The sequence below is a fragment of the Phaenicophaeus curvirostris genome, chromosome 10 (genome assembly GCF_032191515.1).
Source record: "Phaenicophaeus curvirostris isolate KB17595 chromosome 10, BPBGC_Pcur_1.0, whole genome shotgun sequence".
In the NCBI taxonomy this organism is placed as follows: domain Eukaryota; kingdom Metazoa; phylum Chordata; class Aves; order Cuculiformes; family Cuculidae; genus Phaenicophaeus; species Phaenicophaeus curvirostris.
Window position 1 is genome coordinate 12,777,073 of NC_091401.1, and position 14,804 is coordinate 12,791,876.

The 14,804-nt window shown below is 39.7% G+C and overlaps 1 protein-coding gene across 1 annotated transcript in view; it reads right to left on the bottom strand.

Annotated features, from left to right (window-relative positions):
* ACSL3 (acyl-CoA synthetase long chain family member 3) overlaps positions 1 to 12,399 on the bottom strand; it is a 32,183-nt gene extending 19,784 nt beyond the window's left edge. The window contains exons 1-2 of the mRNA XM_069865165.1: positions 12,011 to 12,399; positions 4,950 to 5,127 (exon numbers count right to left, since the gene is read on the bottom strand). Of these exons, the coding sequence (XP_069721266.1) occupies positions 4,950 to 5,127; positions 12,011 to 12,361 (529 nt within the window). The 5' untranslated portion in view covers positions 12,362 to 12,399. The remainder of the gene's footprint in view (positions 1 to 4,949; positions 5,128 to 12,010) is intronic.
* Between the last annotated feature and the right edge of the window lie 2,405 nt (positions 12,400 to 14,804).

Sequence of the window (14,804 nt, forward strand, 5' to 3'; positions counted from 1 at the left end):
TACTGATCCAGTGCAGCACACTAAGGAAGAGCTCAAAAGCAGTTTTCTTACACAGAAAAGTAAATAGTTGACCTCTACTTATTTTTTCCCTTGTTAAAACAGTCCATCATAGTTCAGAACTGTTGCAGGGCAAACGCACATGCACTGTGTTTTCTTTAATTTGGTGGGAGCAGAGTCCAGAAGAGTGCCTCTCCTCGTTCCCACGAGCTCTCCCTAGTTACGGCAGTGACCCCTGTTACATAAACAGCAAGCAGAAATCCAGTTTCCCCAGGCCAGCAAGCACAACCAAAACGACACTGCCTGGAGAGAAAAGGAGAATCTCCGCAACAGCCATTTATGTAGTTAGCCACTCATCTACAAATCAGCGCATCAAGGACAAATGGCAGCTCTGTGAAGCTACACCATTTATATGATGGTGTACAGACATCACAGAGAGAAAAACACAGAGCAAGGACTCTGCTCTGAAATTCTCACTTCTCCACATTGGCACCTAAAACCTTTCCAGGCAAATCTGAAAAATGTAGATAATGTATTTTCCTTTCCTTTTCACACTGGGAAGGGGTTGACTTTTGTGTTCATCCTTACACATACAATAGCATGAACGAGCCCTGATAGATAGGCGGCTCTGCAAGTCCGACAAACAAAAATCTTAACGCCACTCAGTCTGCCAGCTTACAGACAGGAACAACGCCTTGCCCTAAAGAAATAAAATAGAACTTTTGACATTTATTTCAACGCAACTAAAACTTTAAACTGAGTGTCTCAGCACCCATCACACCTAACAAGTAAGAAGCAAAGTACACCTTTATAGGCTTCAGTCAAATGAATTCTGACAAAACTACTTTTGCCCAAGTTTCAGGAAGGTGTGATTGAAAAAAGAAACAGTATCCTTCCTGTTTATTTCATTATCTGGTTATACGCTCAGGTGTTTCATCTGCCCACACTGGTGAAGAGCTCTTCACACAGTTGAAGAGGAGATACATTGGAAGAACATCTGTTATCATGTTAGCACTTTTTTTTCCATTTTTGAACTAGCATCCCCACTCTATCTCCTGCAAACACAAGGCTTGGATAGCATCAAACAATGTAAGCTTACAATCAAGCAAGTATTTAATCACAAACCCATTTGTTTGTGTGAGTAATCCATAACAAAACAGAAACTACTTTCCCCACGTTAACTCTGTAGTACAAAGGGCATTCTCTCCAATTCTAGGTATGACGCAGGCGAACCTGCTCTCTCAGCATCAGCTCTGGGCATGAGCCACCAGATTTAATACATCTCACATTTGGAAAGAATGTCACAACCCCACCACAGCAGTTCACTGCTACAAAAATCAGATTAGCATTTTTTCAGTTTACAAGTCATTTAGCAGTATCTTGCCACACTACTTCAACATCATCTGTACATTATAGCTTATCCAGCAAAGGAACTACGTGAACACTGCATGGTATCATCATCATCTGCCAACACACAAGTCAGCCAAGTTCATGTAAGATGAAGTTCATGTAAGCATTTAGCTTAGATGCTAAATACCACGTCAGACAGTGTGCTGAAGCACGTCTCAGTAAAGGAATTGAAAACATTAATCCAACAAAACAAGAAACACACACATACCACTGGACACACGACACCATCCACTAGCTCGGATTTTTTTTTTCCTCCTCAAATTAAAAAATCTTCCTAGAATTTGTAAGTGTACTTCACTTAGAAAGAGAAAATAATTGATACAAGCCTTTGTATTTTATTCCCAAGACAGTCAGTAGGAATCCAACAGATCCCAAAAGCGATAAAAGGGAACTGACACTGTGTATTAGGAGACACATACTTTAAAAGCAACACGGGTGATTCATCCAAGAACAGCCTGTGTAGATCTCTGCTTTGGCAGGCGAGTTTGAAGCAGTCACTCGCTGAAGAAAGGACCAAAAAGATCAAGGACTTTAGGCTGGAAGGCACCTGGGAAGACCACTTTCACAAAACAGTTCATCACAGCAGAGTGCTCAGGGCCATGGCCAATCCAATGGTAAGTATCTCCAAAGACAGAGATTTCACAACCATTCCAAGCTCCTGTTCTGGCACTTAAGCACCCTCACAATGAGGACGTTTGTCCTAACATCTAATCAAATTTTCCAATGTTTCAACTCAGGCCAGCCTTAACGAAATACACTTCTGCATAGAGTCTGGCTTTATCCTTTCACTACATTCCCGTTAGTTTTAGCCAGTAACAAGATCTCAACTCACTCATCTTAATGCTGCACAGACCCCAGTCTATCAGCCTCTTCTCGTATGTCACGTTCTCCAACCGTTTCAGTGTCTTGGCAGCCCTCCACTGGACTCAATCCAGTATGTGAAGGATATTTTTTCTAATGGGAAGCCCAAAACTGAGCACAGTACTCTAGATGTGGTGTCATCAGCATTCAAACGGAAGAGAAGGACAGCTTCCCTGGACCTACCTGCCATGTTCGTGTTACTACCACCCAGGATGCTGTTGGCCTTCATCACAAGAAGGCACTGTGTACTCATGGTTGACTCACTATCCCACAGGACTCCTGGTCCTTTTCTACGAGGCTGCTCTCTATCCAGTGCCCCCCACCCTATTCTGGTGCATGAGGTTATTCCAATACACACAGAGGAATTTGTAATTGCCTTTGTTGAACTCCATGAGGTTCCCAACAGCCCTCCTTTCCAGCTGACAGGCCCCTCTGAACATCAGCCCTGCCCTCCAGTGTACTGGCTGCTCCCACCAACTTGCTACAGGCTGTGACCTGCTATGTTTACACTTTGTCCCATCATCCAGATCTTCAATAAAGACACTAAACAGTAATGGACTCGGTATCAATCCCCGAGGGCTCGCAGCTAACTTTGTCCTGCTGATCACAATCCATTCAAACAATGGATTAATGAATTTTCCATCCATCTTACCAGCTACTTATCCAGTTTCTGTCTAAATAATCTGAGTGCAGAGATGCCACGGGAGGCCATGCTGAAGGCCTTGCTAAAGTCACAATACATAACATCCACTATCTCCTATCATCATCCACTATCATCACACAAGGCAAGCAGGCTGATTTTGAAATGGTACGGGCTAGAGCAGTACATCTCACAACCAACTCCACCCTTAAAACTGAGGGAATAATACAGTGTAAGTGAACATACAAAATAATCACGCTGACCCACAGTAAAGACTTATTTAAATGAAAACTGCTATATTCATATTCTCAAACTGAAACAGATCGTGCTTAGAGCAGAGAAGGACGATCTAAGATACAATTTTCTTCTTTGGCTTGCTTCCAAAATCTGAAAGAAGTCTAATTGATAAACAGCTTTAGCGTAGGTAAGTAGTGAACCAGGCATTTCTACACATGTGGCTGTTACAACTCATCTCTTAAATGTGTTATGAGAGAAGAAGCCACTGCCTGTGAGAAACAGCAGTTTTTAGAGTGCCCCGCAGAAAAACAAGAAATGCCCCTCTTGAGAACATCACAGCACCCAGCCAGTCTGGGCTTACAGTCAAGTGAACGACATGTTGAGGAGCATTGATGAAAGAAACATTTGAAAACAATTCCAATACCAGGTTGAGATCAGCACTCAACAGGTTTCTCAGCAAGAGAAACAGGCTTAGAGCTCCTTCGCATATCCTTGTGCCTAGGCTCAGACTAGGTTAGGGTACACAGCAGGCTTTCCACCGCGGCAGAGATGTACCTCAGACAGTCATGGCCCTCGACATGCCTCAAGTAAAAGGGGCGAAGACTTGGACTTATATTTGTCTCTGCCCTGTGCTGTGGAGCTGCACAAGGACACCTCCAGCCAGTCTGTCCTATTCTGCCACTCGCCTAAGGCACATCCAACAGAGCCTGCAACTGCCCAGTACACATATCCTGCAAAGAAAGCACTTTTTTCTCCTTGTGCAGACTCAGCTCTGCCCCAACACAGCAGTTTCCAGAACAAAAGAGCAGAAGACTAAAGCATAAGCAGCTAGGAATTACAGAACGGGACTAGAACTGTCATCAGACAGAAAAGCCCAAAAAGACACTTCCCTTATGGTTACTCCATGACAAAAAGGAGAGGTCAGGGAACCTAGTCTCAGTCTGGTGCCTAGGTTAAGAATCCAGTTAGTGTACTATTAAACCGTATACTTCAAATAAGAGTGAGACTGACTTTAAACAGTTCACCAAAACTAAACACAGTCATAATGTTTCTGAAGTAACAACTAGGACTCAAGCTTGTCCTTGAGTGTAGTCTTAAATCAGCATTCAGGTTAAACCAGGAAGCACTAAATGACATGCAATGGACTATGAGAAAGTCAAGATGTGAAGACAAGGAACAAAAAAATAAAAAAAAAAAAAACCCCAAAAATTATTCAAACCTTGGTCTGAGCCTGATTAAAGAATTACTTGTAGTTTGGTAAAGGAGTTACTAAGCAACTTTTTAATCCAAAAGAACTGTCCAAAACAAGTTCAGGACTTCCTCATTCCTCTTCACTTTTTAAAGATAAAAGTACAATAAACCAACCAAAATCAAAATATAAAAGTTGACAAAATATCCAGCTAAAACAGAACTTGCAGGCACAGATAAAGGTTTGACGTCAACTCCTGAAACAGAGTCAATGAATTCATGTGTGATTTCTGTTTGTTTGTTTTCAGAAACTTGGGAATCTGTACTGATTTGAGATTAAAAGAAAATAAACCTCTCACAAATTCATTGAGCAACTGTTACTTACTGAAAGCATACTCCAGCTGCAAACAAATACACGGTTCTCCATTCAATAAGGCACAATGCTACAGTGCATAGTCTCTACCTTAGGCAGTTTTTTTAATTTGTGGTTTTAACTACTCCATATAATCTTTATACAAATTTTTCTTAGTGTGTAAAGTGAAGTAAAAAAAAGGCATGTTTTCAGACTCTGTTGTAAGATCACAAGACAAACATTTTAGGGAAGATGTGTACTTACGCTGGTAGTTACACATGAAGCAGGCCTGCGCTGCAATCATCCACTCAGCTCTCGTCTCACAGAAGATAGCAATGTTAGTCTTTGGTTGCTGACCCAATACTGCTAAGCCATTCCCAAAATTAACAGCTTTAACGTATACATCTTCATATGAAAGCCAGGTGTACTTGCCAAGGATGACCTAATGAAAATAATAAATCCCATTTAGAAAAAGAAAATACTCAATACATGCCCGACTAAGTCTTTACGCACGTGAAGAAACCACAACTGTTTGTAGTAAAACTTGCTTATATTCTAAAAGCAGCTGAATAATATTCAGCAATATTCAGCAAATATTCAGCAATAAAAGCAGCAATGAATAACATTCTTGCCAAAAACGAGAGGGACTGTGGAAGCTCCAACACAAATAGTGCAACAGCTCCACGCACATTATCACCTCACTTTCTGTTTCCACACTGGGAAAGCACACGATTCCCACTGTATTTCATATCTTCAGAAGCCTCCAAAAGGCCATGGTTATCTCACCCATACATCTTCTGATTTTTCACAAGGGCCTGTTTTATTTTAAACCAAGAGTGCCAAGACACAGCTCAGTACAATACATATCCTTTATTTGCTTTCTTGGATATCTGGGCTGCGATTCTCCTACACAATAGGATACTGTTTGTTCTTGTAAAAAAACTCACTAAACAGGGAAACTGGAATGCAGGCAGCAGTTTGTCAGTGGGTTCTCAGCCGGAAACTGTGAAATCCTCTTCCTTTTGTTTGTTCCGAAACAAAATTCAAGGGGAAGAGGAGTAATTTTTTTGGCCTTTTTTACTACTAAAAGCAGGACAGAGACTGGACTGGGATTTACTGGCAGACCTCAGTACTGAAAAATCATGTGGAAAAAGCTAAGCAATCTCACCTTTCTTTAGATGGGAAAGCTAGTGCACAGAAAATTTGGCTTCAATTTCCAGATCACTGTCACAGACTTCTATGCACACACTTACACCTTAGAGCACTAGTTTCTCCCAAAGCGATAGGTTATTTCTTTGATGATAATCTATACATTTTCATGTACAGTTATATTACAAAGAAGTTTTGCACTGAAAAAACAGGCTCAAATTATTACACCTCACCTGTCCAGTTATACAGGCACCTAGACAATTTTGAACACTGATTCTTATTAGTCAAGTATTTCCAACATTTCCTTAGTTGCACAGCATTAGCACTGAATGCAACCAAATGACAACAAAGAAAACCTAGAAAAGCAAATTCCTCCCTCCATTCTGTTTTCCAGATTTCATTTCTCAACTTAAGCTAAATTTCAAACTTGTGGGCTGTAAAATCTAATTACATTTTGGCACACAGCTACATTTCTAATGAGCCTATTTCCACATTCACCCCTTTAATAAAACTAATATTAAAATCTGACTCAAACACTAATAGAGAGCTACAATGTAATACATTTATTCCAACATTTTTTCAAGCTGCAGCAGTTCATTGCTGGGTAACCAAGCTGTACTCACCACAACCTTGCTGCATCTTGCTCATTAACTTACTTGCTGTGTAGGACAAGACTTTTTAACTCAGGACAGGTATAGACAGCTTCTTGGAAACTCCACAAATGTATTCATGGGTAAATAGAATTTATCAAAGCCAAAAACCAATACTTGCCAACAATAACTGTCAGCAGTGGCCCAAGTGGCCAAGAAGGTCAATGGCATCGTGGCCTGGATCAGAAACCAGGTGGCCAGCAGAAGCAGGGAAGGGAGGGATTGTGCCCCTGTACTTAGCATTGGTGAAGCTGTACCTCGAATGTTGAATTCAGTTTTGGGCCCCTCAGTAGAACATCGAGGGGCTGGAGAACGTCTAGAGAAGAACAGAGCTAGGAAAGGAGCTGGAGAACAAGTGTTACGAGAGGAGTCTGAGGGAACTGGAGTCGTTTAGCCTGGAGAAGAGGAGGTTGAGGGCAGACTATTGCTCTCTACAACTGCCTGAAAGGAAGTTGTAGCGAGGTGGATGTTGGTCTCTCCTCCCAAGTGGCAAGTGATAGGATGAGAGGAAATGGCCTCAAGTTGCACCAGGGCAGGTTCAGATTAGACATAGTGAATAATTTCTTCACTGAACAGGTCACCGGGCACTGGAAGAGGCTGCCCAGGGAGGTGGCCGAGTCCCCATCCTTGCAGGCGTTTAAAAGATGGGTAGATGAGGTGCTCAGGAATATGTTTTAGTAGTGGACGAGGACAGCTGGACTCTATGATCTCAAAGGTCTTTTCCAACCAAATAATTCTATAACACCACTTGGCAGTTTTGCCAGAAAAATAAAAACATTACTAACAAATATCTGCTTAGGTTTTCCTGTCCTATTGACAGAAACTCAGTTTTGTTGCCCAATACACTGTTTCAGAGCCAAAAACCTTCCTGGAGAAGAAGGATCTCATTGAATCTTCCAGCTGTAGGTAAGAGTATAGCAGAACTGCTGCCTGACTGCATCCGCGGCACCCTGGGGCTCACATGCTACCCACACTCACAGCTACAGCCCCTCAAGAAGGACCTGGGAGTTCCTTTCAGCTTCCACATATCAAGGTATTTCCAGTGTGGAAAACTTGTCCTGCTTCCAAAGAAAATACTGCACCTATTCCTATCCATCCAAATTTCAGTAACCGCGAATTTTAAATCCCATTTGGGACATCTCCCACCTCCCCAACCCTACAGTATTTTTGGCAGACCTGGAAATTCTTGACAAGCTCATCAGTTGAAAGCTGACAGAAAAGAATGAGGCGACAGGCCTTTCCACCCTTATATTCGGACACTGCCTCAGAGATGATGCTGCTCACAAATAATTAGGCTAAGAAATACAACCAGACTCTTGTTGCTGTTTCTGGCAAGTTGGTCAACCCATAAATGAGCAGGTTTTGGCAATCTCCATCATTTACTATGTAACTCATAGTAAATCAAAAAAATAAATTTTTTTAATAAAAATATAAAATATTTTTAGGTTAGGGTTAGCCTATTGCTAATATTCTCCAATGTTCCTACTGTAAACAGCTCTTAAGACTGATTTTAAGTGCCATAATCCATTTTAAATGTTCAATTTTACAACTTTCAGAACTTATTTCTGCTAGATAACTACTGATATAGGTAAAGAAAGAAACTGTAAAAGAGAAAGCAAGAGAAGAGCTGAAGAAGTTAACATTATTGAGAACAGATCAAACAGATCCATAAAACCAAACACTAAATCAGAAGAGACAGCACCTCTAAATGTTCTTTGAAATACGACATTAAATAGAAAAATGCTGCCCTCTAGTGTACCAGCTCTTGAACATACTTACACCACAAGTTATTCAAATATTTGAGTTATCCATTTAATGTATTGGAAATACTATTAAATATCAGTGTTGTATTAATATTTGGAAAAAATGCATATTTGAATGCTTCTTTAATCTGGATTCTAGGGCAATCATACTTAAACTTTTAGTGTGAAGGTGTCATAAAATGTTCTCAGAAAAGCTACAGGAACATGTAGAATCATTAACCTACCTGATCGCAGTTACCTTTCAATGTCTTCCTAAAATTAGCTTATAAGGCTTGAACAACAATTTACAATTTGGAAACCAGTGATCATGAATTAAGTATATTTCCTTGCAGAAAGTACATTAAAAATAATACAAAGGAGGTTATTTGTAATGTCCATTTTTGGCCTTTTTCACATGAAAACATAAATTGTAGGTGAACACTTCTGAAAAAACACATCCTAAATTATAATTTACATAGCAACCCACATTATTCAACATCATAAGCAGTTCTTTCACTGCTCAATGCCTTGGCAAAACAAAAATGTTCCTGCAACTTCCCAGAAAGTCTCAGTATCAGCTACTGCGACTAATATTTGGATTCCCAAGTGCTGGCCTATACACTTACTGTTTCACATACATCTCACAGGCTTTAGAAGCCATCACTTCCCACTTCCCCAACCATGTTTAGTTCTCCCCACTGTGTCCTATTTATTAGTGTTTACATTAATTCTGTTCCTTGTTACAAACCCTTCTTAAAACAGAAGAAACCATTTCCAAAACAAACAAGAGATCATAAACAAAGAAAAACCAACATACACAAAAGCAAGCACTTAACAATTTAACCTGTAACTAAACTGACAAAATAATCAACCAGCAGAATAAAGTTCATCTTTTGGGTATCATAAAACTTAAGCTCTTCTTAAATTATTTTTTCCAATTAATCGCATCTCGATTAGTGAAGTATTTTCACCATTATTTTATCCTGACTTAAATACATGTTTTATGAAATTAATAGTAGGTAGGCCCTCCAATCCATGGATTAAAAGGACCCTACAGAAGAAAACAGAAAAACTAACTACATTTGAAATACCATAAAATGCAACCAAGTGAGCAGAAGTAAGTATTTTTATTTTATTAACATACATTAATTTCTGCAACTTTGGCAACTACACAGGAATAAATCAATCTTTTTAACAATACAAAAATTAAAAAAATTAGATTATCTGGGATACCATTGTTCTCAGAATAAATTACTGTAGTATCTGATCTTAAAAATGTTGAATATCTAGCTTTAAATTATTTCAGCTAGAAGTGTGAGCACACAGTTATGCTAAGAATCAGAAGCTTAATATTTACTTTGAGGTATATACTCGCCCCACTATCAACTCACCAGTCAGGCTAATCTAGACCATTGCAATCTGCATAGAGGCACATATACAAACAGGTAATGCAATTCAGTGCACAGACCCATCATCTACATTCAGATCTGCCCCTGACTTGCAGTTGACCGCAGAAAAATGTATCAATCATTACCCACCACTGTGTCTAACTTCTGAAAGGGAAGATACAGTTAACAAGTTAGGCTGCTCTTGTAAGGTATAGAAATTCCAGGGTTTCTATCCAAAAATTCAAGTTGTCATGCACCTTTTTTAAAAGTTGCACCCAATAAACCTCAACAAGTTGCCTTTGCTAAAGGGAACCAGGCAGTAAAAAGACTCAAGTTATGAAAGACAAAAAAGACAGAAAAATAACCTTGATATTCACAAAGAAACTTGCGAAATTTTCCGATTTTCCTCACTTGCTAAAATATGTGAGGAGGTGTTGAGAAAGTGTTCCTTCACGAAAACAAACTAAAAGCAGACTTAGGCGACTATCACAGAACCATAGAATGGTTTGAGTTGGAAAGGACCTTATAGCCCATCCAGTTCCAACACCCTGCCCTGGGCAGGGACACCTGCCGCTGCATGAAGCTGCTCAAAGCCCCATCCAGACTGGCCCCGAACACCTCGGGGTGGCTGCTGATGGAGCAGCCACAGCTTCTCTGGGCAATCTGAGTCAGGGCCTCCCCACTCTCATCATGAAGAATTTCTTCCTAATGTCTAATCTGAATCTTTCCCCTTCCAATTTAAAGCCATTCCTTCTTCTAGCACTCCATGTAAAAAGCCCCTCCACAGCTTTTTGGCAGGCCATCTTCAGGTATTGGAAGGCCACTATAAGGTCTCCCTCCAGTCTTTTCTTCAGGCTGAACAATGCCAACTCTCAGCCTGTTCTCACAGCAGGATGCCACGACTTGGACCAAAAGACCACGAGGGCAAGTATAGCACCCGACCATAATGAACTGTTGTGTCAAGCTTAGGCAAAATTACCTAACTTAAGTAATTTCTAAGTCTAAATACCAAGAAACAAGTAATCTAAGTAGGTCAATACCAACTTTCTTCAGCTTTCCAATATTCAGAATACTTTGCTTGCATAATGGAAACGGCTAAAACTCCTAAATTCTTAAGCCTTACATTACTAATTCTGGTTAAAAAACAGAGCATGGGCAGCCAGAACCGATTTGCACTCACTAGCTCACTTTGTACAACATGACCTTTCTGTTTTATTTACGGGGCAATGAGGCAGCAAAATGAGCACCAAGAAAGGTTCCAGGTACCCATTTTTCCCAGCACTTCCTCCATACTGAAAAATTAACTCCACTGCTTGGAAGAAGCTTCAGTACCAAGTAAAGCTTTTATGAAGAATTTAACAGAACTTTACTTCCCTGTGTATTGTGATATTAACCAAATTCTACTATAAATATTATACTCCTGTATCACAATTAAAACTAGCAATACTTAAGGAATCTTTTATTATATGAAGAGATCATTTTTTCTTTTTGCAGGAAAACTAATCTTATGGAAAAATTGTCTTATACCACATAGTCAACAACTTTAAGACACAAGTGCAGACCTTTAACACCTATCTGCACATACAAGAGTATCCCATTAATGGTATTCTGACACGCTTCTTCAGTCAAAACTGCCCTTTTAAATGCCTCTGAACAAATACAAAGCAGCAACTTACAACACAGGCATGACCTTTAAAGACTATAAAAAGTCAGCCCCTGAAGTAACAATTTCATATTGAAATTACACCTCTTCCCCCACACTATGAGTACAGATTTAGTAGATTTCATTCACCTTAAAGGCAATTGAAAGGGGAAAAAAAAACCAAACCAAAAACTCCACACACCAAAAAAAAAAAAACCAAATCACAAACAATAAATCTTCCAATCCAAGTCTGTGCAATCCTTTTCCAAACAAAAATTTCATTTAACCCCTGAATTCACAGGGCAAACCAGTAAATCCTTAATTTACAGTTAAGTTTACTGGAAAGGCACATATGATGACAGACATCTAGTAATTCTTCCATACCTCTGATTATAGTTCAGAATAACACACAGGAAGACTCTTCAATTCACCTAGAAGGAAAACTTTAAGGCTGCCACACCTCCATCATCAGCTGAATATTAAAAACAAACACTTAAACTACATTTGCGGGTTTTTGTTGGCTAAAACCATAAAAGAGGATATCTACTCAAGAATGCAAGAAGGGTTCAGTTTGTTTTAAATGCAGAACAATAAAAGATCGGGAATTTGAGAATTTAACTCTTTTCACAACTACTCCATTTAAGTAGAGAAACTTAGTTTTTCCCTTGATTGGCCTTACTGGATTGGAGGTGTTGCAAAAGAGAATAAAGAGTCTTTGAAAAAATCTGGAGAGACAGACTGCAAAAAGACTTACCTTTTTAAAAACTTTTCCTGATGGCTGGATTTCATCTTCCTCTTTTAGGATTTCACGTGTTCCCAAGAGTTTTTTGTCCTTATATTTAGTTTTAGCATATTTAAAAACTTTGTCAAGTGTGTCACACCCAGGATATAAAACAGAAGCTAAGCAGTGTAGACTGTTCACAGATCTGTATGCACCCCCAGGCTTGTTATTCACAGGTTTAGCTTTAACCTGCTTGGCTTTTGCTATAGCTTGCCGTGATCCTGAAAGGATGTACCATGGAATGTACGTTACAAAGGTGTACACCAAGATTATCAAGTTTATGAACTGTAGAAGAACAGGGTTGATGTTATGCTTCAGCTTCATTTTGGCTGCTTTCGAGAGTTCAGAAATATGGATCAATTAAGAATCCAAAAAGATCTGGGGAAAAAAAAAAAAGACAGCATTTGTAATAAATTCTACAGCTTTTGGCACAGGGGTTGTTTACAAAGATATTATTACAATCCATATGAGAGCAGGTCTTTTTATGTAGTAATTAGGTTAAAAGTCTTAACCCCTAGCACAAACAGAACAAGACACTGATAGAAGAGGGGAAACTCTTCCATTCCCACTCAACAGACTGCAGCACTTACTGGTATTTTTATTTCTTTGGACACTACACAACACAAATGCAAAACACAAAGATGATCAGAGGGCTGGAGCACCTCTGCTGTGAGTACAGGCTGAGAGAGTGAGCGTTGCTCAGCCTGGAGACGAAGAGAAGGCTCCGGGGAGACCTTATAGTGGCCTTCCAGTACTGAAAGGGGCCAGAGGAAAGCTCAGAGAGACTTTTTACAAGGGCATAGAGTGACAGAATGAAGGGAAACAGCCTTAAACTGGAAGTGGAAAGATTTAGATTAGATGTTAGGAAGAAAGTCTTCACAATGAGGGTGTGGAGGCACTGGCCCAGGTTGCCCAGGGAAGTGGTGGATGCCCCTTCCCTGGAGGTGCTGAAGGTCAGGTCAGATGTTGCTTTGAGCAGCCTGGTCTGGTGCGAAGCATCCCTGCCCACAGCAGGGCAGGTGGAACTGGATGGGCTTTAAAGTCCCTTCCAATCCAAACCATTTTGAGATTCTATGAGCATAGGGAATCCAGAACATGGTTTTAAATTTATTGACATTTGAATAGCAGGTATTAGCTGAAAACATGATGTGATTTAAAAGATTCTCTCCTACCACATCAGAATACCTACTTGCATACCTTCACTATAAATCTTTATGACCTGTGACTGTAAATCATCAACCTCCACGCCATCCTTAAGAGAACAAGTAATGCCACTGCTCTGTACATGGGAATCCTGATCACTAAGTATGTAGAAATGCTTCCTAAAGGTTATACTGGAATGCCTCCATAAGAGAAGGAAACTGCAATCTTCCTATGGGGAAAACAGACACGTATATATTTTAACTTTAAGATCAAAGGCAAAAACCAATGGCAAATAAAAATAAAAACCTTCAATAAATTAAAGTGCAGATTCAGTAATCGTTTGACGAGACTTACGATCTTTTGCTGTCACCAAAGGATACTTACAGCAAATAATCATGTGTCAGCCAATAAGCTACCGCTGTCCAGAAAAATTACTCTGTTGTTGATAGCAGCATAGAACATGATGTTTTTTAGAGCTCAATCCAGAGCGCACACACAAGTTTACCCACTTTTCAATAAGTCATACGCTGTTCTATAATTTTGTTTCGCTCAATTCAGGGCAGGTGGATGCATTTTTGTTCTCCTTATAGAGCTGAGAAATTATCTCTGCTACAAAGCAGAATTAGAACTTAACCAAGCACTGTTACAAGCAAAAATGAAGGCAATTGATTTAACAGCTTAACTGAAAATTGTTCTCCAAAGGAACTCCCTGTCTGACGAATAAGGGAGAGCCTGTCCAAAAATATTTTTTCTGGGTTTCATAACTTTCCTTCATTAGAGAGGCCGCGAGCCCTTACAGCGTTCTCCCCATATGCTTTTGCAGTTACCCAAACAGCTTTATTCCTACCTCAGAAGGACAGAGGAACCCTTTCCACCATTATCTATTATTATGTCAAACTCTTCTGGCTTACCTGAAACAGCATAGAACACCCCCCACCTGGAAATGTTCTCAATGAATGACAAATCATAAATTGTGCTATGCCCATAAAGGCTGCAGCACAGGGAAGGGTCCAAGGACACTCCAACAGGACAGACTAAGGGGAGTATTTTGGAATGCCACCCTGGTTCACAAAAGTAAGTGGCCAGCTCTAAATCTGTGCGATGCACATCTGCTACCTTAAGTAAATCACTGAGAACTACAGCTTCCCCTTCAGGAAAGCCAAGCTATTACCAGTCACCTATTTCAAAGTGATGCTTTTAAAAATTATCTTACAAAAATAGTTTTTCACTTAAAATGCATTTTTTAAAGGACAAAAAAGTATCTTTTGCAAATGCAGCTCTTCTTAAAGGCCAAATAAGGCTTTATTTTTCTTTCTTTAAAAATCTTATGATTAGGAGAACACAAAGCAAGAGATAGTGGTCCTGTGCCAGTCTCTAATAATCTGGCAAATGATTCCAGACTGAAATACTGACACAACAACTATGCCTGTAAATAATTGTAATCATCATCACTATTGTAATTACCATTGTAACTGGGAGTGGGAAAAGGGTGGTCCCTTTTGGAACAAACAAGAAAAATATATTTTAGCCTTCTCGTCAGAAGTTGTTCCAATACTTTTTTAGGGTGATGGTTCTAAAGAGAGTTGAGCCACAACATAAAGGAAGTTTCTTGGTGGCAATATAA